This window comes from Eucyclogobius newberryi, unplaced genomic scaffold, assembly GCF_026437365.1.
Source record: "Eucyclogobius newberryi isolate DKJ021-1_F unplaced genomic scaffold, fEucNew1.0.hap1 SCAF_19, whole genome shotgun sequence".
Taxonomy (NCBI): Eukaryota; Metazoa; Chordata; class Actinopteri; order Gobiiformes; family Gobiidae; genus Eucyclogobius; species Eucyclogobius newberryi.
Genome location: NW_027315823.1, coordinates 6,249,478 through 6,277,400, shown reverse-complemented (window position 1 = coordinate 6,277,400; position 27,923 = coordinate 6,249,478). Strand labels below are relative to the sequence as shown.

General features: G+C 42.3%; 1 protein-coding gene across 1 annotated transcript; it reads left to right on the top strand.

The window, feature by feature from the left end:
* pfkmb (phosphofructokinase, muscle b) lies at positions 1 to 27,433 on the top strand. Its single transcript, XM_072451516.1, has 22 exons — positions 1 to 157; positions 4,548 to 4,621; positions 4,712 to 4,789; positions 6,008 to 6,197; positions 7,442 to 7,607; positions 7,689 to 7,733; positions 8,798 to 8,906; positions 9,431 to 9,526; positions 9,674 to 9,766; positions 11,914 to 12,039; positions 13,182 to 13,246; positions 13,335 to 13,398; positions 14,382 to 14,528; positions 14,603 to 14,673; positions 15,336 to 15,423; positions 15,507 to 15,659; positions 15,755 to 15,919; positions 16,949 to 17,010; positions 17,079 to 17,190; positions 25,294 to 25,393; positions 26,096 to 26,201; positions 27,204 to 27,433. The coding sequence occupies exons 1-22, from the start codon at positions 73 to 75 to the stop codon at positions 27,355 to 27,357; spliced, it is 2,349 nt and encodes a 782-aa protein (XP_072307617.1). The 5' UTR covers positions 1 to 72; the 3' UTR covers positions 27,358 to 27,433.
* Positions 27,434 to 27,923: the final 490 nt, after the last annotated feature.

Below are 27,923 nucleotides of genomic sequence, written 5' to 3'. Positions count from 1 at the left end.
CCTCGGATTCTGCACGGTCTCCAACCGACGCAGCACTCACAAAACCTCGCCGCTCCTCAACGCTCCTCAACCATGGCGCAGAAGCCGCCCGTCGACCCGACCGTGATGGGGGTGGGCAGGGCCATCGCCGTGCTGACCTCCGGGGGAGACGCTCAGGGTGAGTGCGCCAGGTGATGGGGGGGGCGCATTGTTGGGAGCTCAGCGGTTTAAGCACTTGTCCCGGGGAACGCTGTCAACAACGGTCACTGCAATATTCATCATATTTGAATAGTAGGTGGGACTTTAACGGTTTGTTTGCGGGTGATGAATGCAGCGCACAAACGTGATACACAGAATAAACGCGGCAGGTGAGCAGCGTCGAGTGCAAGAGATGAGACGTGCACTCGGGCTCGTTGGATAAACAATTACGCGGGATAATGTAGAGTTTTAATGCAGTGTTTTGGGCTTTGTCATTAGCTTTGGCGCCACTGTCTCCTCTTCTGTCCTGTCACTCAAACTCACAAACAAATCTGTGCACAAAAATACAAATACATCAATGTAACCACCACCTAAAGACTTGTGTGTGTACGTGAGACCCCGCTGTAGTTATTTGGACACTGTTTTGAAATTCAAGACCTCTGAAAGTCATTCTCAATCTACAGACCTGCTCTGAGCACCACTCTCAGGCCGGATCTTTCCTGATAATCACCTCTCTTGAGACTCTATTTTGTATTTTTATTGCACCGGCTAAGTTTCACCTTGAACATATCTTCTTTGTTACCATGACATCCTGAAATGGGCGTGGCCTGTAAATGAAGCTTCTGTTTAAAGAGCTCTTTTTGGTCTCCTTAACTCTCTCATTCAAACTCTTCTCCCGGTGACGAGTCCAAACAGGAACTAAAACATATAAACATAGACAATGACATTATTAAATAAAAATCTCCACAAAAGAATCAAATTTTCATAATTAACACGCTTTATTTGTATATATTCTCTCTCCAGTCGCCACATTTCAACCTTTACAATCGACAAGAAAGTAAAAATGATGATTTATGCTCTGTACTATTTCTGTAGCGTTTCCGGAAACACTGCCCCCTGGAGGGAGCGAGAGCGTCTGCGTCTGACCTTTGAGTGACCTTTGAGAGAGCGTTCACTGAAGGTCCCACTGTAAACCTCCCCGAGTCGCTTAAAAGATCAATCCTAACCCTGAAAACCAACTGAAATCTAACTTTTTAAGTGAATATCATTGTCAGGTCAGAAGAAAATGACAGACAAACTGAATTACAGACAAAAATGAACGACTAAAGTGAAGAAACAGAATAAAAACAGAGAAAGTTGAGGAGGAAATACCTACAAACATGTGATGGTAGTTTTAAATCAACATCAGCCGGGATAGAAATAAATTTGAAGTGCATATAAAGTGATGTTTCTGCACTTTTCACAGAGCGTTCATGTTTAACATGGCCCGGACCTGGACCTGGACCTGGACCTGGACCTTAAACTAGACATGAACCTGGACCTGGACCTGGACCTGGACCTAGAATTAGACCTAGACCTAGACCTAGACCTAGACCTAGACCTAGAACTAGAACTAGAACTAGAACTAGAACTAGAACAAGAACTAGAACTAGAACTAGGCCTAGAACTAGAACTAGACCTAGACTTACCGACTGTAAAAACAACAACACAGAAGTATTTGAACTACTCAAGAATCATTGCTGAAATAGTTTTAGAATCATTTCATTTCAGAATTTAAACACAATGTGCTATTTATTACTTTGACTTTGAAAATTACATTATTTTGTTTGTTCTTTACGTTTGTGGCAGTTTCAGAATTGGTCACGAGCATCAAACCTTTTCATTTAATATCAAAATGAAGTATGGAATCTTAGCACGACAACAGCGCGACTTTAAACGGTGTTAATACTTGGGACTGCGGACGTTCCTATGCGCTCCTCTGCGTTTTTGATGTCCGGCGCGACCGTGGCTCTCTGCGCGCGGCTAATTTTAGCGCCTGACCTTCTGTCTGAGTGTGTGGTCAGGCTGAACTTGACTGTAACGGGAGAAAGTCACACACACACACACACACTCACATGTACACACACATGTACACACACATGTACACACACACACACACACACATGTACACACACATGTAGACACACATGTACACACACATGTACACACACACACACACACACATGTACACACACATGTACACACACATGTACACACACACACACACATGTACACACACATGTACACCCACACACACACACACACATGTACACACACACACACACACACATGTACACACACATGTACACACACACACACACACACACACATGTACACACACATGTACACACACATGTACACACACACGTACACACACCTGTACACACACACACACACACAAACACACATGTACACTACATGTGCACACACATGTACACACACACACACACACACACATGTACACTACATGTACACACACATGTACACACACACACACACACACATGTACACACACACATGTACACACACACACATGTACACACACACACACACACATGTACACACACATGTACACACACACATGTACACACACATGTACACACACACACACACACACATGTACACACACATGTACACACACACACACATGTACACACACACACACACACATGTACACACACATGTACACACACACACACATGTACACACACATGTACACACACACATGTACACACACACACGCACACACACACACATGTACACACACACACACATGTACACACACATGTACACACACACACACACACACATGTACACACACACACACACACACATGTACACACACACACACACACACATGTACACACACATGTACACACACACACATGTACACACACATGTACACACACACACACACACACACATGTACACACACACACACACACACACACACATGTACACACACACATGTACACACACATGTACACACACACACACACACACACATGTACACACACATGTACACACACACACACATGTACACACACATGTACACACACACATGTACACACACATGTACACACACACATGTACACACACATGTACACACACACATGTACACACACATGTACACACACACACACACATGTACATACACATGTACACACACACATGTACACACACACATGTACACACACACACACACACACACACACATGTACACATACACACACACATGTACACACACATGTACATACACACACACACACACGTACACACACACACACACACACACACATGTACACACACACACATGTACACACACATGTACACACACACATGTACACACACACACATGTACACACACACATGTACACACACACATGTACACACACACACATGTACACACACACACACGTACACACACACACATGTACACACACATGTACACACACACATGTACACACACACACACACACATGTACACACACACATGTACACACACACACATGTACACACACACATGTACACACACACATGTACACACACACACACACACACATGTACACACACACACACACACATGTACACACACACATGTACACACACACACACACACATGTACACACACACACACGTACACACACATGTACACACACACACATGTACACACACATGTACACACACACACACACACACATGTACACACACACATGTACACACACACACACATGTACACACACACATGTACACACACACACATGTACACACACACATGTACACACACACACACACACGTACACACACACACATGTACACACACACACATGCACACACACACATGTACACACACATGTACACACACACATGCACACACACACACACACACATGTACACACACACATGTACACACACATGTACACACACACATGTACACACACACACACACGTACACACACACACACACATACACACACACACACATACACACACACATACACACACACACACAGTACAACAACAGTCAAAAATTGTGTATTATTTGAGGGCAATATTGTTGTTTTTGAATCGTGTCCGGATGAAATGATGGAAACGCATCTGAAACGTGCTTAAAAGTGCTGGTAAACGTCTTGGTTGATGTTCAAATGTCACACAAAAAACTGAATTTATATATATAGTGTATATATATATAATTTTTTATAATTGTCCTTCCAGTTTCTAATCGATGACATCACACCAGGAAACTCATCTAATGTCACACGCAAAAATATAAAAAATCAATTTTATTTTATTGTAATATTGTTTAGGGGGTCAAAAGGTGGTTAATTTTGTATAAATTCTGCATAAACTTTGGATGGATTGAGTGTCCCTGGTGTGATGTCACTTCCTCTCACAGATGTCTCCACTTTTCTCCACAACTCGCCGCTCGATCGCTGTAAAACCATCACTTACATTTACAACCGGTACAAACGCACCAGAAAGAGTCCAAATCAGAACGTCCCAAAAGCCTTTGGTACGTCCCCTTTAAGCGTGTCATGTCTCCTGTGCAGGGATGAACGCCGCCGTGAGGGCCACAGTCCGAGTGGGTCTTTACACCGGCGCCAAGGTCTACTTTGTGCACGAGGTAAAGAGAAGAGAGAAGCACTTGGACCCGAGCAGATATTACGGCTGTGGAAGGAGCTGATGCCTGTTTGTTTTTCCTCTCCGGTGACAGGGTTATCAAGGTCTGGTGGACGGCGGAGACAACATCCGCCTGGCCACGTGGGAAAGCGTCTCCATGATGCTCCAACTGGTGAGAAACGCCCGACATTTTTACGAAAACACACTCTGAGCTTGATCTCTGTCTCTCGATGGAGTAAACAAAAGTGAAAAAGTGTTTGGAGTTACCTTTTATGAGCCACAGTCGTCCCGCTGTCTGGCCCCGGGACGCTGGTTGTCACGGCGAAACACGACAAAACAACACAACGCTGTCAATGTTCTACAGTTAACGTCCTATTTCACAAAGCACTTTCTTTATTCGGACGCTCAAAGATTGTTTGATTAGATTAAATCACTGTATTATTAATTCATTCCGCAACTAGTGACGGTGCGATGCGTACAAAGTATCCCCCCGATGTGAGGAAGTACGAGTACAACCAAAAAACACACAAATGAGACGGTAGAAATAATAAAGAAGTGTAAAATAAGTGTGAAATGTTAGAAAGCTGGTCAAATCCTTTCTCTCTGGCACCAGCAGGGGGCCCCGATGTATTAGGCCGCTAATTATGATAATGACTTATGTTCAATAAATAAATAAATATATAATGTCTGCCACAGTAACGTATTTTCCCGAGTATAAGTCGCACCAGCCCAAAAAATGCATAATAGAGAAGAAAAAAAAACATATATAAGTCGCACTGGAGTATGAACTGTGGTTGCAAGTGTGAAAATAACAAATAATATCACATATAAGTCGCTCCGGAGTATAAGTTTAAGTATATAAGTATAAATATAAGTGTAAGTCGCACCCCGGCCAAAACTATGAAAAAAATACGGTATTTATCCTTCGTACATTATTTTTTAGGCATTATTTTTCTAAATGTTTGAGCCGCATGAGAAATGATAAGCCTCTTCATCGACATTGATATATATTTTGTACTCTTTATTTCCGTACAGTTTGGTTCAAAAGTGTTTATCTTTCTGCCAAAGTGGCTTCGGAATTATGATCTGCCGCAATATAAATAGTGTCTGTCTATTGTCACGTGCAGTACCGTCTCTGGCCAACAGGACGAGCTTGCCGAGATAATCGAATAGCCCCACGAGCGCACGCACCGCCGTGATCACACTTCCCGGTTCTGGTTATTAAGAAAGTAAGCGGAGCCCGTGTTCCATGTCGTGTAGCGTGTCGTGTTACAGGGCAGCGTCCCGGGCTCCGTGAAGGTCACACTGCCCTTTAAATGCCAGGGTTTATTGGGGAGACTCTGGGGCCGAGGAGCGGAGGGTTCATGTGTTGGCGCTTTTCCCCCTCCAGGGCGGGACGGTGATCGGGAGCGCGCGCTGCCAGGACTTCCGCACCAAGGAGGGGCGCACCCGGGCCGCCTGCAACCTGGTCAAGCTGGGCATCACCAACCTGTGCGTGATCGGAGGGGACGGCAGCCTGACCGGGGCCAACCAGTTCAGGACCGAGTGGTCAGAGCTGCTGCAGGACCTGCTCAAGGCCGGTGAGAAGAGGCCCCGCTTTAGGCCCCGCTTTAGGCCCTGCTTTTGGCCCCGCCACCGGCCCTGCTTAGGCCCCGCTTTAGGCCCCGCTTTAGGCCCCGCTTTAGGCTCTGCTTTAGGCCCCGCTATAGGCCCCGCTTTAGGCCCCGCTTTAGGCCCCGCTTAGGCCCCGCTTTAGGCCCCGCTTTAGGCCCCGCTTTAGGCCCCGCTTCAGGCCCCGCTTTATGCCCCGCTTTAGGCTCCGCTTTTGGCCCCCGCCACCGGCCCTGCTTAGGCTCCGCTTTAGGTCCCGCTTTTGGCCCCGCTTTCCCGCTTTAGGCCACGCTTTAGGCCCCGCTTTAGGCCCCGCTTAGGTCCCGCTTTAGGCTCCGCTTTAGGCCCCGCCACCGACCCCGCTTAGGTCCCGTCTTCACACGGGACAAGGTCGAGTCAGAGGCAGTTCTTCTCCTATAGCGACAAAAAGATCAGACCTGAAAGCGCCCCCTACAGGTTTATAATTTCACTTCCTGTTTGTAATCGATGACATCACACTAGGAAATTACCCAGCAACCACTCGTCTAATGTCACAACTCTTTTAATTTGACAAATACAAATATATGAGAGCGACTTTATTTTGTTGAATTAATCTTTAGAGTCTAAAAAGTAAATTCTGCATAAACTTTGACTGGAATGAGTGTCCCTGGTGTGATGTCACTTCCTGTCATTTTCTTCATATTTTTCAACGTTTTCTCCACAAATACCTGCTTGATTGGTGTAAAACTATGATGTATATGTACGACAGGAAGAAACACATTGAATAAAGTCAAAATGAGAACATCGTAAAAACCTGTCATACGTCACTTTACAGAAGTCATAAATTCAGATATATTTATAAATAGGGAGGTCAAGATTGTCAGGTAAATCGATATTTGCGATTATTCAGAAAAGTCAAAAAATAATCATTGTGACAATTTTAGAAGTAAAATTTAAAAAAAAATCTGTTTAAAAAGAACAAAACAGAAAAACAAGAAACACGACCATAGAGCTACAATAATAATAATATTTTAATCAATCATAATCATAATAATGACATAATATGATTTTCTAAGGTTTTAGACTCCACAAACCTGTATTTATTTGTAATTAAAGTCAAAGCATCGGCACAATTAGATTTACCACACAAATTCCACTGAACACTGCAGCTTCGGGGTGTTGTGGTGACGTGGTTCTTCTTTAAATGTCTGCCGTTTCCATGGTGACGTTCCAGGGAAGATCACGACTCAGGAGGCGAAGGCGTCCTCTCACCTGAACATCGTGGGAATGGTCGGCTCCATCGATAACGACTTCTGCGGCACCGACATGACGATCGGGACGGACTCGGCGCTGCACCGGATCATCGAGATCGTGGACGCCATCACCACCACGGCACAGAGGTAACCATGGTAACGGCGTCACCTTCTGTCACCTTCTGAGCGCTGGAGAGATGGTATTAAACGCCCGGTGTTTTCCCACAGCCACCAGAGGACCTTCATCCTGGAGGTGATGGGCCGACACTGCGGGTGAGAACGCTTTCTGTGTAAAGAATAGATTTGGATTCTACTCAAAATAATGATAAGAAAAAGAGGCGCGTAATCTTTGAAAAACAAAATGAGGAAATTGAGAAACAAAAGGTGTAATGTTGAACTGTGAAAAATTATGAGCGGATTTTCTAAGTTTCAGCGAGAAACAAAATGTTGAAGGTGGAAGAAAAAGTCCAATTAGAAAAACAAAAAAAAACTGAAACTTTAGAACTATTTATATTTTGAATGTCCTGGTCCTGATCGTGATCCTGGTCCTGGTCCTGATCGTGGTCCTGGTCCTGGTCCTTGTCCTGGTCCTAGTCCTGGTCCTGATCGTGGTCCTGGTCCTGATCGTGGTCCTGGTCCTGGTCCTGGTCCTTGTCCTGGTCCCTGGTCCCTGGTCCTTGTCCTGGTCCTGGTCCTGGTCCTGATCCTTGTACGGGTCCTGATCCTAGTCTTGGTCCTGGTCCTGATCCTGGTCCTGCTCATGGTCCTGGTCCAGGTCCTGGTCCTGGTCCTGGTCCTGCTCATGGTCCTGATCCTAGTCTTGGTCCTGGTCCTGATCCTGGTCCTGCTCATGGTCCTGGTCCTGGTCCGGGTCCGGGTCCTGGTCCTGCTCCCTGTCCTTGTCCTTTTCCGGTCCTGGTCCTGATCCTGGTCCTGGTCCTGGTCCTGGTCCAGGTCCACAGGTGTAGGATCGAAGCAACACTCACTAAACTCGGTCGCTCCGCGTGCAGAGAAAAACACTCCGTCACCTGCAGAGGCACAAATGGGTCAAATGGTCCTGGAAATAGCCCAGTTTAGTCCTGGTCCTGGTCTTGGTCCTGGTCCTGGTCCTGGTCCTGGTCCTGGTCCTGGTCCTGGTCCTGGTCCTGGTCCTGGTCTTGGTCCTGGTGCTTATCCTGGTCCTGGTCCTGGTCCTGGTCCTGATCCTGGTCCTAGTCCAGTCCTGGTATAGACCCAGCTCTGACTCTCCTCTTTCCACACCTCCTTCAGTTGGTGCACGTGTCACAGTGGCTTCCAGAGAGTTCTGTGGCTCGTGCTCATATTCCCTGGTGTTTCAGATATTTGGCCCTGGTCACCGCTCTGTCCTGTGGAGCCGACTGGGTGTTCATCCCTGAGATGCCCCCAGACATCGGCTGGGAAGACCATCTCTGCAGACGCCTCTCTGAAGTAACATACACCACATTTATGCATTCATGTTTGTGATGAGATATTGTTTTTAGAATATTCCGGTAGACAAAAAACGGTAGACAAAAAAGATAATACACTTACAGTGGTTGAAAATATTGATAATTGCATAAATACTTCTTATTAATTATGAATCTTCTACAATCATAATAGGTGTATTTAAAGGACACATATTATGCTAAATAGACTTTTAGAGCTTTTGATAAAATCCACAAATCCATAAATCATCACAGACTCGTTGAATCACCTTCATTACAGCTGCGCGCTAACGTTAGCATGTCGGGGGAAAGCTAGCTTGTGTTTATTCCCCCGTGGTAGTTCCCTCAGCTGCCAGTAGACGGAGTGCTAACACAAATCCTGACCAAGGAACGCCTCGCAGACATTATTTCAAGTTCTGACATTACAAATGATGCAGAATATGTGTCCGTCCACCACAGTTTTAAGCGTATTCATTATAATTGTGCAGTTTTTGTGTCACATTTAAACGTCGGCTTTATGTCCCGCAGCAAAGGGGGCGTGGCTCGCGTTTGAATATTATAATCGTGGCTGAAGGAGCGATGGACCGCGACGGAAAACCCATCACCAGCGATCAACTCAAAGATGTGAGTGCGGAAAACAGGGCCACGTTTGCTTTTCTTTTTATCTAAATGTTTGTATTTTTTGAAATTTAAGAACATATTTTTAACCCAATGTAATATTTGTTATGTCCATTATAATCACTACATAATAATGTTTTGATGGTGTTTCAGCTGGTCTCTAAGAAACTGGGCTTCGACACGCGCAGCACCATCCTGGGCCACGTCCAGAGAGGAGGAACGCCCTCCGCCTTCGACAGGATCCTGGTAAAACACTCATTGTTTCATTTGTATTTGGAGAAAATTACACCAAACAACAACGAGCAAACATCTGCCCGTTGTGTGTGAGATGTTCCTCAAACATCTGCCCGTCGTGTGTGAGATGTTCCTCAAACATCTGCCCGTCGTGTGTGAGATGTTCCTCTAACATCTGCCCGTCGTGTGTGAGATGTTCCTCAAACATCTGCCCGTCGTGTGTGAGATGTTCCTCAAACATCTGCCCGTCGTGTGTGAGATGTTCCTCTAACATCTGTCCATCGTGTGTGAGATGTTCCTCAAACATCTGTCCGTTGTGTGTGAGATGTTCCTCTAACATCTGTCCATCGTGTGTGAGATGTTCCTCAAACATCTGTCCATCTTGTGTGAGATGTTCCTCTAACATCTGTCCATCGTGTGTGAGATGTTCCTCAAACATCTGTCCGTTGTGTGTGAGATGTTCCTCTAACATCTGTCCATCGTGTGTGAGATGTTCCTCAAACATCTGTCCATCGTGTGTGAGATGTTCCTCAAACATCTGTCCGTCGTGTGTGAGACGTTCCTCAAACATCTGTCCATCGTGTGTGAGACGTTCCTCAAACATCTGCCCGTCGTGTGTGAGACGTTCCTCTAACATCTGTCCATCGTGTGTGAGACGTTCCTCAAACATCTGCCCGTCGTGTGCGAGACGTTCCTCAAACATCTGCCCATCGTGTGTGAGATGTTCCTCAAACATCTGTCCATCGTGTGTGAGATGTTCCTCAAACATCTGTCCATCGTGTGTGAGATGTTCCTCAAACATCTGTCCATCGTGTGTGAGATGTTCCTCAAACATCTGTCCATCGTGTGTGAGATGTTCCTCAAACATCTGTCCATCGTGTGTGAGATGTTCCTCAAACATCTGTCCATCGTGTGTGAGATGTTCCTCAAACATCTGTCCATCGTGTGTGAGACGTTCCTCTAACATCTGTCCATCGTGTGTGAGATGTTCCTCTAAAACGCAATGACGTGATGGTAGTTTTATTATTGTCAAACTATTATTTTCAATTCTATTTCTCTTGTATGATAATGAAAATATCGTATTTTCTGGAGTAAAAGTCGCACCAGCCAAAAAATGCACAATAGAGAAGAAAAAAAACATATATAAGTCGCACTGGAGTATAAGTCAAATTTTTTGGGGAAATGTATTTGATCAAATCCAAGACCAAGAACAGACATTTCATCTTGAAATACAGTTTAAAATAATAACAGATGAGAGAACATGGTGAATAGGTGTACGTATGCTAACGCTAACACCTTCAGCTACATGACGTATGCTAACGCTAACACCTTCAGCTACATGACGTATGCTAACGCTAACACCTTCAGCTACATGAGGCACAGACAGAACTGTGGTAAGTGTCTGGTATGTTAACGTAACATATGAACAGTTATTCAGATAACTATAGCATAAAGAACATGCTAACAAGTTTACCAAAGCATCAGTTTTACTCCAAATCACTAAATCCATTGAATTATTCTTCCTCTGTGTCACTTCTAAACAACTCCACAAACTCCAGAGGAAGAGGAAGTGCAGATTCTTCTTCTGCGTCGCTTAGAGCCTAGAGCGCCCTCTTGTGGTTGCCAGTGTGAAAATAATGAATAATATCACATAAGTCGCTCTGGAGTATAAGTCGCACCCCGGCCAAAACTATGAAAAACGGTGCGTAAAATACTGTACATGATAATGATAAAGATCAGAGCAGCCAAAATATGTACAAGTACAAGTAAAAAGCACTTACCCAAATAACTACTGAAGTATTTGGAGAAGCTAATATTTGAATACTAATAAACAGTTTGGATTTAAAATGTACTTAATTGTGATTTATGATTTGAGTTCATGTAACACATGAAATTAGGGACATTATCTGGAATTTCCAAAGAATGAACACAAAATGAAATCATATCCGAAGATCAGGTGTAAAAGTTTAATACTGTTATAGACACAACTTTTACAAACGAGGAAGAGGAACCAAAAAGTAAGAGTACGCGTTACGTAGAAAATAGAAAATACTATTCATGTCTTGTGTCGGAAAACGCTGCTGAAAAGTACAGTTTCTTTTAAAAGTCACTCGGGCGGATGCAACTGTCGGTGAATCCTTTGAGTTTGTTTGGTCCAGGCGAGTCGCATGGGCGTGGAGGCGGTCATGGGTCTGCTGGAGGCCACGCCCGACACGCCCGCCTGCGTGGTCAGTCTGTCGGGGAACCAGGCCGTGAGACTGCCCCTCATGGAGTGTGTGCAAGTGGTGAGTCTACTTCTTATACTGTGTACTGTTGTTGTACTGTTGTTGTACTGTTGTTGTACTGTTGTTGCACTGTTGTTGTACTGTTGTTGTACTGTTGTTGCACTGTTGTTGTACTGTTGTTGCACTGTTGTTGTACTGTTGTTGTACTGTTGTTGTACTGTTGTTGCACTGTTGTTGTACTGTTGTTGTACTGTTGTTGTTTAACATCTTAAACTCTGACCTACCAATGCGTCTTCTGTGTTGACCCATTTACTCGCATATTGCCAGTTATAATGATTTTTTTCCCTACTTATTCTGTAATAACTTTATTAAAGACGTAAAATTTGCTGAAAAGAACATTGTAAATTCAAATATTATTCCTTTTTTTGGTTTTAAGAAAAGAGGGAAATTGAAAAACTAAACAAAAACACAAGACAAAAAATAAATAAATGAAACAAAAAGTGAATAAAATAAAAATCTAATATAATTCAATACTACTTTTAATTTTTTTAATGAAAAATCATATTTTTTTTTCAAACTGAAAGAAAAGACAGAAAATTAAAAAGCTAAACAAAAACACAAGACAAAATACAAATTAATAAAATGAATACATTAATAAAATAAAAATCTAACATTATTCAATGCCACTTTTTAAAAAATCTAAAATTATATTACATTTTGTCTTTTTCAAATTGAAAGAAAAGAGAGAAAATCAAAAACTAAACAAAAACACAAGACTAAAAATATATATATATATTATCCAATGCCTCTTTATTTAAATGTATTATTATTTTTAATCTAAAATCATTCCACTTGCCCCAGAAGTCCCTGCACCCCTGGTTGGGAAACACTACATTTCTATTCATGTCCAGGCCACAATTTCACCCAAATCCACGACTAGACAATTTATATGAAACAATGTATTTTATAGTTTAAATAAAGTACTTTTTGGTAATTTGTGCACGTCAGTAGCTTTACTTATTCTAACTTCCTCTTTTATTGTACATTCTTCTGTATCTACCTCTGTATCTACCTGCGTTGCACCAATGAAATTTCCCCATGTGGGACAATAAAGGAATATCTTATCTTATCTATTGAGGGTAAACCAATACAATCGTCCTCACGATTATCGTACGCATAATCGTGTTACTTTTACTTCCCAGACCAAGGACGTGACCGCGGCGATGGCAGAGGGGAAGTTCGATGAGGCCGTGAAGCTCAGGGGAAAGTGAGGCATGCATGAACCGTGCCGCTCACAAACAAACGAGTCATTTCCATTGTACAGATCTAACCTTGGTGTTTTTCTTCGATGACAGGAGTTTCGAGAATAACTGGAACACCTACAAAATGCTCGCTCACGTTCACCTCCCAGACGTGAAGGTGAGGCTGGAGGCGTGGTCGTCCGTCTTGGCCAAAGGCATCGGTCATTGCAGTTTAAGTGCAAGGCTGTACATTTAGAGATACCGTATTTTCCGGAGTATAAGTCGCACTGGACTATAAGTTGCCAAAAAAATCCATAATAGAAAAAAAAAAACATATATTAGTCGCATTTTTGGGGATATTTATGTGTTAAAATCCAGGACCAGGAACAGACATTTAATCTTGAAATGCAGTTTAAAATAATAACAGATTAGAGAACATGGTGAATAGGTGTACGTATGCTAACGCTAACACCTTCAGCTACATGACGTATGCTAACGCTAACACCTTCAGCTACATGACGTATGCTAACGCTAACACCTTCAGCTACATGAGGCACAGACAGAACTGTGGTAAGTGTCTGGTATGTTAACGTAACATATGAACAGTTATTCAGATAACTATAGCATAAAGAACATGCTAACAAGTTTACCAAAGCATCAGTTTTACCCCAAATCACTAAATCCATTGAATTATTCTTCCTCTGTGTCACTTCTAAACAACTCCACAAACTCTGGAGGTAGAGGAAGTGCAAATAACAAATAATATCACATATAAGTCGGTCTGGAGTATAAGCACCTTTCACGCACAAAGAAAAGGGCTTCACGTAGTATTCATCCACAACAATCTGAGAAATATATAAAAATGCACATAATTTACACATATATACGAACCTATGCATAACCATGACATAAGTTATTCACCAGCAAATTGTCTTTACTGTAATGTGTCTTTAATCTAGACTTAAAAACGGTAGGCCTTATTTCAAGACGAGGAGAACGTGGGCATTCACTCTTTCCTCCTGGTTTGCGATTGATAAATTATGTATTTGGACAGCTTTAGTCACAAAGTGTTGCTTTATGAAGACAAAACAGGTGCTCCTGCTTGAACTATACGTTTACCATTACCCATGACTTGAATATACTTCTCTGGTTTGTCCGTAGAGTCACGTAAACATAGCGATCATGAACGTGGGCGCCCCCTGTGCCGGGATGAACGCGGCGGTGCGCGCGGCCGTGAGGATCGGGGTCCTGCAGGGGCACCAGATGTTGGCGGTTCACGACAGCTTCGACGGACTGGCTCACGGCATGGTATGTGTCGCTATCCTTATTATGGGGAAATACGGATGGAATAAACACGGGACGTTCCCCACGATGTTCCGCAGGTCGAGCCGATCGGTTGGAGCGACGTGGCGGGATGGACCGGGAAAGGCGGCTCCAATTTAGGCACCAAGAGGTAATCGTGAAAAGTCCAATGAATGAAGAAAATAATGGCTCGGGTTTTAAGACTCGCAAAGTGTTTGTGCTGGAAAATATAATCAAATATAATATGCACAATTTTACATGCGCGTGCACTTTTTTAGAAAGTCTGTCTTATTTTTTTAATCTATTTTCTTCCCTCGGGAATGAGTAAAAGTCGTTCTGATTTTGATTCTGATCCGAAGATTATGTGTAAATAAACACTTGGATTAAGTCTAATATATACAAAATAAATCAAAAACAAAATGCATGATATAACTTAAAATGTCTTGTATATTGTATATGTTCAATGATCTTTGTATATATATAGCAAAAAACAGAACTATATTCATTTATTTTCTTTGACTACATACGTTGTATTAACGAGGGCGCCATTAATGAAATGAAATGTTAAACTTTTAAGAATGCTCTGCTCCAACTTGGGATTTCACAATTATATGATAACAGGTATTCATCTTGAGTTGAGTATGTTTAAAGTATGATTGGCCTACAAAAACAAATAGTGTTTAATTCTTTAATTCAAGCACTTGTTACTGTATAATAAAGTACTACTATTGCGTGTTCATAACAGGAATAAGTCAGACATTTGATCAAATACGTCTCACTCTTGTGCTAAAACGACTTATCTCTGTGATAAAGATCTCTTCCAAATGAATTCCTGGAAGAAATTAGTCTCAGCATCACCAAGTTCAACATCCACGCTCTGATCATCATCGGAGGGTTCGAGGTAAAGATCGGTTTTAAACACTAATCCCGTGTTCAAGTTGAAAGGTCAGCGCATAATCGGTCATAATGGTGATGTTTTTGAAGGCGTTCATTGGCGGTCTGCAGCTGGTCCAGGCCCGAGAGCAGTACGAGGAGCTGTGTCTGCCTCTGGTGGTCGTTCCCGCCACGGTCTCCAACAACGTCCCGGGAAGTGATTTCAGCATCGGCGCCGACACCGCCCTCAACACCATCACCACGGTAACGTCGGGGGAAGAGCTTACTCTGTTAGAACGTGCGACGGCGACGTCTCGAGCGGCTCCTGAAGACTTTCCGTGTGCGTTTCCGTTTTGCAGACGTGCGACAGGATCAAGCAGTCGGCGGCGGGCACGAAGAGGAGAGTGTTCATCGTGGAGACCATGGGCGGGTACTGCGGTTACCTGGCGACCATGGCGGGTTTGGCCAGTGGAGCTGACGCTGCGTACATTTACGAGGAGCCGTTCAATATCCATGATCTGGAGGTGGGACACTTACATAAGGATTCACAGCGATAGACATAATGTAAGACAGAGAAAGAAAAGAACGAACAGGAACCTCCCCTCAGTCTACAATAGCTTCATCAGATTTCAGAAATCGAACCACTCAGGTAATGAGGAGGTTCTCGTCAGCTCTGAGGAGGAGGTGGCCGGACCTCAATAGGCCTGAACGACCCAAGCTGTAAATGTGACACTGGCAGATTGTTAAAAAAAAAAGGGCGGGGCAGGTTTCAGTTTGTGCTCAAACCATTTCCATGAGATTGAAAATGACTTTCGGATTGAGGCCGAATCTTCTCTTCTTTTTTCCGTATGTATAATTTTTAAACACATAGCAACAAAATTTACATAACACAAACTAACCTATATAAAGAAATAGAGAAGAAAAGAATAAGATATATTTATGCACATTCACGTATGTCCACATAATTCAAATACACATATTACCTCAGATTCATGTATATAATGTATATGTATGCACAGATTTATATTCACGTATATACACACACACACACACACACTCATTCTGCTTCAATAATAATAATAATAATAATGATAATGATAATAAAAGAAGATAAAGATAAATAAATAAATAATAAAAAATGAAAAGAAATAATTTAAAAATAATTTAAATAATACAAAAAATTAAATTGAAAAAGGGTAGGGCTGGGTAGGATCGTGGGGAACTCAGAATATGTAAAGAGTAAGGGTTAGCAGATAATGAAGTAGTTAGCATCTAATGGAAAAAGGGGTTAACGATTATGGCAGGAAGTATGAGTCCCTTTTTGTCCATTCCTCGAATCTTCTCTTCTAAACCGGTGTCCAGGTGTCCAGGTGACCTTTGAACCCTTCTCTACCTCCTCTGCCATGGACCATTGAGGAAACATGTCAAACATGTGTAATAGATTTCCAAATACAATCACGATGTAGCGCCAGTACTAAATAAAAACGACCTGTGATAAAGACGTTAGAATGTAAAAGTGCACTGTGTTTGAAGCGCGTGTTTTTGGGGTTTAGTTGAACGTGGATCATCTGGTGGAGAAGATGAAGACGACGGTGAAGAGAGGACTGATTCTGAGGTGAGCCGGGATCTATTCGAACCGCTCCCTTCCTCGACATGTACTGAGAATATACTCTTTCGTCGCAGGAATGAGAAGTGCAACGCCAACTACACGACCGACTTCATCTTCAACCTGTATTCAGAGGAAGGGAAAGGCGTGTTCGACTGCAGGAAGAACGTCCTGGGACACATGCAGCAGGTCACTTACGTCAGACACGAGCGACACGTTCACACAAAATGAGAGTGATTTTCTTTTCCTCGTGTTGATCGATCGCAATTTTCAATTCTATTTTATCCTGTCTAAGATTATGAATGATAAACAAATGAAAATGTCTTTCAATATGAACTTCCTGAACGTAAACACGACTTTTAACCAGGAAAAAGTCAAATTTCTTCGTCCAAAGTCTGAATTCTGCTCCAAACCACACACTTCAACACAAAAAAACATGCACATTAAGATAAAATTCTCATTTTTCTGTTGGTCTTGACCAGGCCGAGCAGAAAGATCTGGAGATGAGTCCTACGGGGACAGTAAAGTGTACCTGAATTTACATTAACAGTTTTATAACAAAGCCAGTGACCACAATACATCAAATTCTCCATAGTAAATAATTTATATGTTTTTTTAAATTAATGAACCACTTAAATTTTAAATATTTGTTTGATAAAGTATTTAAGTCTGAATGTGCGGTCTCCATCGGGACTAGACTGGGCTCAAACCAGGACCAGGAGTGTCAACATACTTTAACTTCTACTGCTTACTACTACTTCCTACTACTACTTCCTACTACTACTACTTCCTACTACTACTACTTCCTACTACTTCGTACTACTTCCTACTACTTCTATTACAATTTCCTACTACTACAAATCAGGACCAGGAGTGTGAACATACTGTATCTTCTACTTCTTCCTACTACTACATCCTACTATTACTTCCTACTGCTACTACTTCCTACTACCACTACTTCCTACTACTTCCTACTACTACTACTTCCTACTTCCTACTACTACTTCCTACTACTTCTTCTTACTACTTACTACTACTACTACTGTGCTGTTATGAGACTTTAGCCGGTTTAACTCCTCTCTCACATCAAAGACTCTGCAGACACGTTGTCTTTTAGCAGGTTTAATGATGTTTGAAAAGGTGAAACTGAAAATAGACATATTTAAAATCAAAACATGTCCATTACAATACATATAAATAATAAACAAATCCACATATATGTATACAAAGTAGACTAGATGACGCAATATTGATGGCTACGTGGTTAGCGTGTAATTAGCATATTGCAGAGATGAACAGTCAAATTCAATACTGGACACTGGCTTATAGAAAATAACATAAATGCAGCTGTTGTGCACGCGTACAACATACATACCGGCAATGCAACCTGAAAATAAAGAAATCTGCGATCTCCAAAAGCAGCCAAAAGTGCGTGCGGCCGTGCCTGGTGCCTTCGTGGCTCGCTGTTACTTCCCGTTAAATAAAGTTTTGTTCGAAACATGTGCTCTACCTGCAACATTTAAAGTGTCCACTAGATGGCGGCATAAGAAAACAAATGCAATGAAATTAAAGCATAGATAAAATATGCACTTTTAAACTAAAAACACAACATTAATGCATAACAGAACACTCCCCGTCTGGCGTGATTACATGCCACTATACACTTAGGAAGGCACTAATACAACAATTTCAGAGATTGGTCGCGTAAAAACCTTAGAACCATCTGATTTGGCAACTTTAACCTCTACTGTACGGACTTTGCCATCTTTAGAAGGAAACACTTGAGTAATGAGTCCAAGAGGCCATTGGTTTCTGGGTATTTGATTGTCCTTGAGCACAACCGTACTCCCAGGTGTTACATTTGGTTGTTCAGATTGCCATTTACGGCGTGGCTGGAGTGTAGGTAAGAATTCTTTCCTCCATTCGTCCCAGAAGGTGTTTGACAGGTGCTGGACCTGCCGCCACTGATGCTTATAGAGGTCCGCCACTGAAAAGTTGCCCACTGGCGCTTGAAGTTGGGCCGATTTTTGAGTAAGCAAAGTTGCTGGAGTAAGAATAAATGGGTCGCTAGGGTCAACTGAAACAGGAACAATTGGCCTAGCGTTTATGATAGCTGACACCTCTGACATAAAGGTGACCAGAACATCATGAGTTAGTTTAGTGTTTTTGAGCTGGAAAAACATTGTGTCCAATATTCTCCGAGCAAGACCGATCATCCGTTCCCACGATCCGCCAAAGTGAGAAGCGTGTGGTGGATTAAAAGTCCATGTACATCCCTGTTCTTTCAAGTAGGTTAGTACAGCTTTGTCCATGTTTGAAGGGATTTTAAGTTCTTTGCATGCACTGACGAAGTTTGTGCCTCTATCCGACCGAATGGTTTTGACAGGTCCTCTAACAGCTAGAAACCGTCTGAGTGCATTAATGAAACTTGATGTATCAAGTGACTCAATCACTTCGATGTGAACCGCTCTTATGCTTAAGCATGTGAAAATTACAGCCCATCTTTTGTTTTGAATAACATGTCCTCTGGTTCTTTTTGAAGACACAAACCATGGACCAAACACATCAATGCCCACATTTGTGAATGGGGGATCTGTAGAAAGGCGGTCTGGAGGGAGGTTAGACATTTTCTGTGTGCTTAGCGGAGCACGAAGTCTTTTGCAAGTTGTGCAGTTAAAGATTATTGTACTAACCTTCCTTTTGCCTCCAACAACCCACCAACGCGCAGCACGAACAGCTCCTTCAGTGAACAGACGACCTTGATGATGAGTTTGCTCGTGGTAGTGTCTTATGAGAAGAGCTGCCACGTGATGGCGACCAGGAACAATGAGAGGGGTCTTTTCGCTTTGATTCAGTTTTGAGTTAACCAAGCGACCACCTACTCGCAAGAGTCCATTTTCATCCAAGAAGGGGTCTAAGTTCTTTAAAGGGCTGGTTTTGGGAAGTTTTTCTTGGTTTTGTAAACACTTGATTTCGTCGGCGTACACATCCTGCTGCATTGCTTGAATCACAACATCTTGCGCTTGATTAAACTCAGCAACAGTGAGTCCTGTTTCGCAGTAGTGCCAGCCATTGCACTGTTTAGGTTTGCGTGAAGCTAAACTGAAATTGTGGATGATGTGCAGTAAACGAGCGAGTGCACGGGTAAGTGATTTCCAAGACGAAAACTTTGTGAATCTCTGAGAGCCGAGTTGGTTGGAACAGGTAGTGGTTTTGAGAGTGGATACCTGTGGTCTGACTTCTGAGTCAGTGCTGGGCTCAACGAGGTCATATGTGTCCGTGGGAATGCCCTGATTTTGCACCAGAATGTCTGGGCCAGTGAGCCAGTTACTTAGGGGTAGTTGGTAAGCAGGAACAGAACGAGTGGCGTGGTCTGCGGGGTTCTGACTGCTGGGTATGTAAAACCACTGACTGGGCTGAGAAGAACGGTGGATTCTGTTTACACGGTTACTAACATAGACATAGAATCTACGTGTCTCGTTATAGATATAACCTAAAACGACTTTACTGTCCGTGTAAAATGTGCAGTTATCTAGTTCAATGTCTAGTTCATCTGAGATTAGGTCTCCAAGATCTACTGCTAACACAGCGGCGCAAAGCTCTAATCTTGGGATGGTCTGATCAGGGCGTGGAGCTAGCTTTGCTTTACCCATCACAAAGCCCACTTGGCAGTTTCCTACTGCGTCTGTGACTCTAAGATAGGCTACTGCTGCAATGGCCTTAGTAGACGCATCTGAGAAGATGCACAGTTCTTTCTTTACAGCAGTAGAAGGTGAAATGTCTGTGTACACTCTGGGAATAGACAGCTTTGACAATTCTTTGAGTGAGTTTTTCCAGAATGTCCAAGTTTCTTGCATTTCTGAAGGCAATGGTGCATCCCAGTCTCCGTTCTCAACAGTGAGTTCCCTTAGAATCCACTTTCCCTGTATAGTGACTGGCGCTACAAAGCCTAAAGGATCGTAAAGGCTGTTTATTGTTGATAAAACGCCTCGCCTAGTGAAGGATTTCATCTCATCTAAAGTATTGAAGGTGAAACAGTCTTTTTTTATGTCCCAAAGAAGGCCGAGACTACGTTGAATGGGGACAGAATCGGCTTCAAAGTCTAAATCTTTTAGGTCTTTAGCATGGTCTTGGGACGGGAAAGCTTCCAAGACTTCTTTTCTATTGGTTGCAATTTTGTGCAGTCTCAGGTTTGATTTTGAAAGTGTGTCTCGTGTTCTTTGCAAAAGAGACACAGCTTTTTCAACAGTAGGCAAAGATTTAAGTCCATCATCTACGTAGAAGTCTCGTGTGACAAACTGCTGAACATCTGGATCACATCCACAGCGCAGAACGGACTGATGCAAGCCATACATGGCAACCGCTGGAGAAGGGCTGTTCCCGAAAACGTGAACAGTCATTCGGTATTCTGTAATGTCTTTGGAAAGGTCATTGTCACGGAACCACAAAAAACGCAAGTAGTTCCTGTCCTCCAAACGAACGTTGAAGCAATAAAACATTTGCTCAATGTCTGCGGTAAACGCAACAGCATCTTTCCTAAAGTGCATGAGGACTCCAAGTAGAGAGTTGTTAAGGTCTGGCTCTGTTAACAACACGTCATTCAAAGACACGCCTTCATGTTTGGCACTGCTATCAAAGACTACCCTAATCTGTTTGGGCTTCCTTGGGTGATAAACGCCAAATAGTGGCAAATACCAACATTCTTCTTCATCTTCCAAAGGAGGAGCTATTTCTGCATGTCCATTTTGAAATACTTTGTCCATAAAGTTTATGAAATGCTCTTTCATTTCTTCCTTTCTTTCAAAATTGCGGACAAGTGACATTAAGCGTTTCAGTGCTTGCGGCCTGTTGTTTGGTAGTTTCTGACGTTGAGATTTGAATGGCAAAGGCGCTGTCCAAGTACCATTTTTGTCCTTTGTAAGTCCTTCCTCCATTGTTTTCAGAAATGCCTTGTCCTGAATGGAGGGCGCAATGTAATTGTCAAGTTTGGTTTGTTTGAACAAATTACATCCTAAGTGGTCGGGTTCACATGTGGTGTTGTCACCGAGCTGAGTGCTGACACTGAAAGGAATTTGGAGGTCACAATGCTTTTCTTTAACATGGTATACATTTGGGCATGGCTCAAACACTGTGGGACGACCTTTCTCAGTGGCATTGGTGAAAAGAGTGTTTACTGCCAAGGTTTTGTGGACATCACCTAAACACACATTTCCTACTATGACCCATCCCAGGTCAAGTTTTTGCGCATAGGGTGCATTGTGAGGGCCACTTATCTGTTTGCGGACTTTGTGTACTCGTACTACGTCCCGTCCAAGGAGCATTAGTATATGAGCGTTAGAGTCCAAGTCAGGGATAAGATGAGCTACAGGTTTGAGGTGGGCGTGATGCATGGCCGCACTTGGAGTAGGAATCTCACATCTGTCATTTGGGATGTTTTTGCATTCAATGAGGCTAGGCAGTGGGATTTGGACTGTGCCATCTAAAGCTTCCACTATGTAACCAGTAGCTCTCCTACCCATAGCCTCTTTAACACCTGCACATGTTCTAAGTGAATAGGGAGAACTAGGACCACAGTCATTAAACAACTCAAAAAACTCTGGGCGGACTAATGATCTGTTACTCTGTTCATCATGAATGGCGTAGAGTGGTACTGCTTTGTCTGGACAGCCTACAGGGTAAACTTTTACGAGACAAATTTTAGAGCATGATCTACCTGCCTCACTCTCACCACAAACCTGAGTACATTTTGTCATTATCTCCTCAGGCAGTGCGTTACCTGGCTCCCCGCCGTGCTCTGATGCCGGCTCTGAGTTTAGCTCTGGTTCTGTCTGCCATGGGGCTAGGCCAGGGTGAAGTGCAGCACAATGTTTTTCATTGCCACACTCGGAACACTGGAGTCTGACTTTACAGTCTTTGGCTATATGCTTGGATGAGGCGCAGCATCTGAAGCAAATATTATTTTCTTTTATAAATGTTTTTCTCTCGTCAAGAGGTTTTATGCGAAAGGTTCTACATTTTGTTAAAGGATGAGCCTTTTTGTGAAGTGGACAGAGTTTCTCACTGTCTGTTTTTTTGTATGCATGGGTTTGTAAATCTGGATTGAAGCCCGTGCCTACATCAGTTTTGTGCACTGATATTTCTTTTTGTCTTTTTGCTTTCCAAGGGGGTTTGTCTGGTTTGGGAGCAGCATCTGTGTATGAGCTGAACTGAAAGCTAGGGTCATTCCTAGCATTGGCCTCTTGAGCGACAAAGTTCACTAAAACCCTGAACGGTGGATAAGTGACACAGTTTTGACGTTTGTATGTTGTTCCAACTGTTATCCATCTTTCCTGTAAGTTAAAAGGAAGCTTTTGGATGATAGGATTTACACCTCTGGCTGTGTCTATATATGAGAGGCCAACAAGGTCTCCTTCAGCTTTAGCACTCTGGATTTCCATTAGTAGGTCGCTGAACTTTCTAAGTTCTACATCTTTAGATGTGGTTTTTGGATATGAATCTACTCTTTTGAAAAGGGCATCTTCAATCGCCTCAGCTGAGCCGTAACATTGTTCAAGTCTATCCCAAATCATCTCAAGACCTGCTTCAGGATTGTTTATGTGTATGGCTCTGATTTGCTCCACATGTTCAGCGGATTCTTTGCCAAGCCATTTTAACATCAAGTCCATTTCCTCACTAGCTGTCAAGTCCAACCCTCTGATAGCACTGTTGAAAGAGCGCTTCCACGCTCTGAAGTTTTGGGGCTTATCATTAAACTGGAGAAGTCCTGTTGCAACTATTTCCCTGCGCGCAAAGTACCTGATAAAGTCAGTTGCATTACTGTCCCTCTCTTGGGGAGGATTGAAATGTGTTGGTGCTGACACCTTGTGGGTCTAGTTGGTATTGCCAGGTTTAAAAGGATGGGAAAAGGCACTAGCTGGAACATACTGGGAATAGTTGCCATTTGGAAAAGAAGCATGTGGAGTTAGATAGTTGTTGTTATCCTCCCCTCTAGGTTGTAACAACGCATTGCTAATGTGCTCCTGCTTGAGTTGCATTTGTGCATCATTGTTTTGTAATGGTTCAAAAGTGCAACCTTCACCCTTGTTCATAAGTGTGGCTTGGTCCTTGACATACTGTTCTGTGCGCTCGGCTTTTTCGGACCGAGTTGGATGGCTTTGAGCGTCTAACTGTGAAGCAGCGGCTGCCTCTAGTGCTTCTGCTTCTGCTATGGCTGAGGCTAAATCTTTTTCCTGCTGTAATAGCTCAATAGATGCTTCGAGTTTAGCTTTTTCTAATTTCAAACTCATCTCTTTTTCTGCAAAGTTGAGACGGGCCTTTGCTGCCTCAGCTTTTGCTCTTGCCTTGACAGCTGCAGACCCTGTTGATCCAGCTTCAGACCGGGTTTTATAGGATACAGACTTGTTGGATGGAGCCTTGGCGGATGTTGCGTTGCATGGCGTGCTGTCCGACGATGAAGCCTGGGTGGATGGAGCTTTGTCGGCCATAGTTGCGTTGACAAAGTGACGATTGCTGGAACACTGCTGAATGCCTTGCTGCTTGAGGCGTAGTAGTGGTCAGCGTAGATTCGCTCTTGTCGCAGGGGGATGACCGCAGAATCTTCTGCCTGGATGCTGCCGTTTCACTGTGCTTTTATGAGACTTTAGCCGGTTTAACTCCTCTCTCACATCAAAGACTCTGCAGACACGTTGTCTTTTAGCAGGTTTAATGATGTTTGAAAAGGTGAAACTGAAAATATACATATTTAAAATCAAAACATGTCCATTACAATACATATAAATAATAAACAAATCCACATATATGTATACAAAGTAGACTAGATGACGCAATATTGATGGCTACGTGGTTAGCGTGTAATTAGCATATTGCAGAGATGAACAGTCAAATTCAATACTGGACACTGGCTTATAGAAAATAACATAAATGCAGCTGTTGTGCACGCGTACAACATACATACCGGCAATGCAACCTGAAAATAAAGAAATCTGCGATCTCCAAAAGCAGCCAAAAGTGCGTGCGGCCGTGCCTGGTGCCTTCCGGTTAAATAAAGTTTTGTTCGAAACGTATGCTCTACCTGCAACATTTAAAGTGTCCACTAGATGGCGGCATAAGGAAACGAATACAATGAAATTAAAGCATAGATCAAATATGCACTTTTAAACTAAAAACACAAAATTAATGCATAACAGAACAACAGCTACTACTACTACTTTAAAACTGTTCTTTCTAGACAAATGAAAACGATGTCAATGTTCTCATGACAATCGACTCTTGTTTACTTCCCTCTCGCTTCAGGGAGGGACCCCAAGCCCATTCGACAGGAACTTTGCCACAAAAATGGGCCTCAAGTCTGTGCTCTGGTTGACTGATAAACTGAAGGAGTGCTACAGACACGGTAAGAGTGTTTCCCCTGAATCTTCTGCGTCACGTTCACGTATTTTGCCACTTTAAGAAGCACATGTGCGAAAAGAGTCTCGTTTGATGAATCCTGTTCTGTTAGTCCTCTCCCCCTGAGCCTCAGAAAACACTCCGTTTCAAGTTTCCCAGCCTTGTGATGTCATAGGTCGTTTTTAAGTCCAGATCATCACGGACTCGTTCTGAGCGTTTCTGCCTCGAGTTGCGTTTGTCACAACTGTGTGTTTGTACGAGCATGTCGGGGAGAGCTAGCTTTGGTTTATTTCCCCTTTGTAATTCCCACTGTTGCCAGTAGATGGAGCGCTATCAGCAATTCTGATGAGGGAACGCCTTACGGATATAAAGTAATGTGTGCGTTCACTTTGAAAAATTTGATGAGATGCAGGAACAAAGGAACAAGCGCGAGTTTAAAGGCGATTAACAATACAACTAATGCACAATGTGTCCGCTAAGAAATACTGAAGAGACTTATCATAATATCTTCCATAATTATAAAGCAAAAGAATGGCTTAGCAGTTTGAAAATATAAGACAAATTGCAGGTTAAGGGTATGAATTACATTTTATTTTATGGTCCATTCACTTATTGTGCATTGAAGTTTGGAAAATATTGTCTGATTATTGTCAAAAAACAGATATTGTCCTTGTTTCCCGCCAATTTTCATATTTTGTTGTGGTTCCAGGTCGTATTTTTGCCAATTCCCCCGAGACGGCGTGTGTTCTGGGAATGAAGAAGAGATCGCTGGTGTTCCTGCCTCTTTCAGAAGCCAAACAAATGACGGACTTTGAGTAAGGACTATTTTTGTTACTGAAGATATAAACTCATGCATTTCCCGGATATTTTTGAATTGTTACCTTTAGTAGCAGTAAATATATAGCTATTTTTTATGCAGAGAAAAATAATTTAAATGTGAATAGGTTTTCATATGTTCTAACCCTGTACTTTAGACATCTACATAGGGAAATGCGTTTGATTCTGGCATTAGTTTAACAGTAAAGATGTCACAAAAAAGGCATAATAGGGAAGAAAAAAACATATATAAGTCGCACTGGAGTATAAGTCTCATTTTTTGGGGAAATGTATTTGATAAAATCCAAGACCAAGAAGTTTAAAATAATAACAGATGAGAGAACATGGTGAATAGGTGTACGTATGCTAACGCTAACACCTTCAGCTTCATGACAGAACTGTGGTAAGTGTCTGGTATGTTAACGTAACATATTAACAGTTATTCAGATAACTATAGCATAAAGAACATGCTAACAAGTTTACCAAAGCATCAGTTTTACCCCAAATCACTAAATCCATTGAATTCTTCTTCCTCAGTGTCACTTCTAAACAACTCCACAAACTCCTGAGGTAGAGGAAGTGCAGATTCTTCTTCTGCTTAGAGCCTAGAGCGCCCTCTTGTGGTTGCCAGTGTGAAAATAACGAATGATATCACATATAAGTCGCTCTGGAGTATAAGTCGCACCCCGGCAAAAACTATGAAAAAAGGTGCGACTTATTATACGGAAAATACGCTACTTAAGTGTTTGGATTATTGTGAGAAGAAACATCACAATATTATAATTATTAACAATGATTGACACCGTGACCAAACAACTGTGAAATCCTGTGAGGTGGAAATAGAAGCATATTGCACATTTGTACTTGAGAGAAAGTACAGTTACACGGATAGAAACGCTCAAACTACATGAAACTCAAGTATAAAGTGAGTCAAATTAGAGTTTAATGTAAGTAAATGTGAAAAGCACACAACTGTAGAAGCATCCCTTTGTTCCTTCCAGACATCGCATCCCGACACAGCAGTGGTGGCTGAAGCTGAGGCCCATCCTGAAGATCCTGGCCAAATACGACGTCGGTCTGGACACGCTGGAGAAGACGGAGATCGAACACGTCGTCGCCAAGCGAGGCCAAAGCGCTATCGTTCACCCTAAATAGACACACTTTCTGTAATGCGACTCGAAAAGCATGGCTATGTGCAATAAAGACTCATAAAACTATATTTATGGAAACATTGTCTGAAGCGTATTGAATTTTTTAGAGAAGGTTCTGTGGCGTTTTCCCCAGGAGGAGATAAGAAAACCTTCATTTGGGGGAATTGTAACATAGAGTTAAAAAATAAAAATAAAAGTAATAAAGAACCAACTATGAAAAATATAATAAAATCTAATAATTTACAATGAATATTATACTTCAGGCAAGATATAAAAAATTGCCAAATATTGCAAATGTAAATAAAAATAAACACAAGATAAAGTAAAAGTAAATATAGCAAAGTACCAACATATTATTATCCATTTTGTTGTATCTTATTTACCATTTTTATTTTATTTATTTTATTTATTTTATTTATTTATTTTATTTATTTTATTTATTTTATTTATTTTATTTATTTTATTTATTTTATTTATTTTATTTATTTTATTTATTTTATTTATTTTAATTTTATTTATTCAACCAGGTTAAAACCCATTGAGATGGATACCTCTTTTTCAATTATTGTA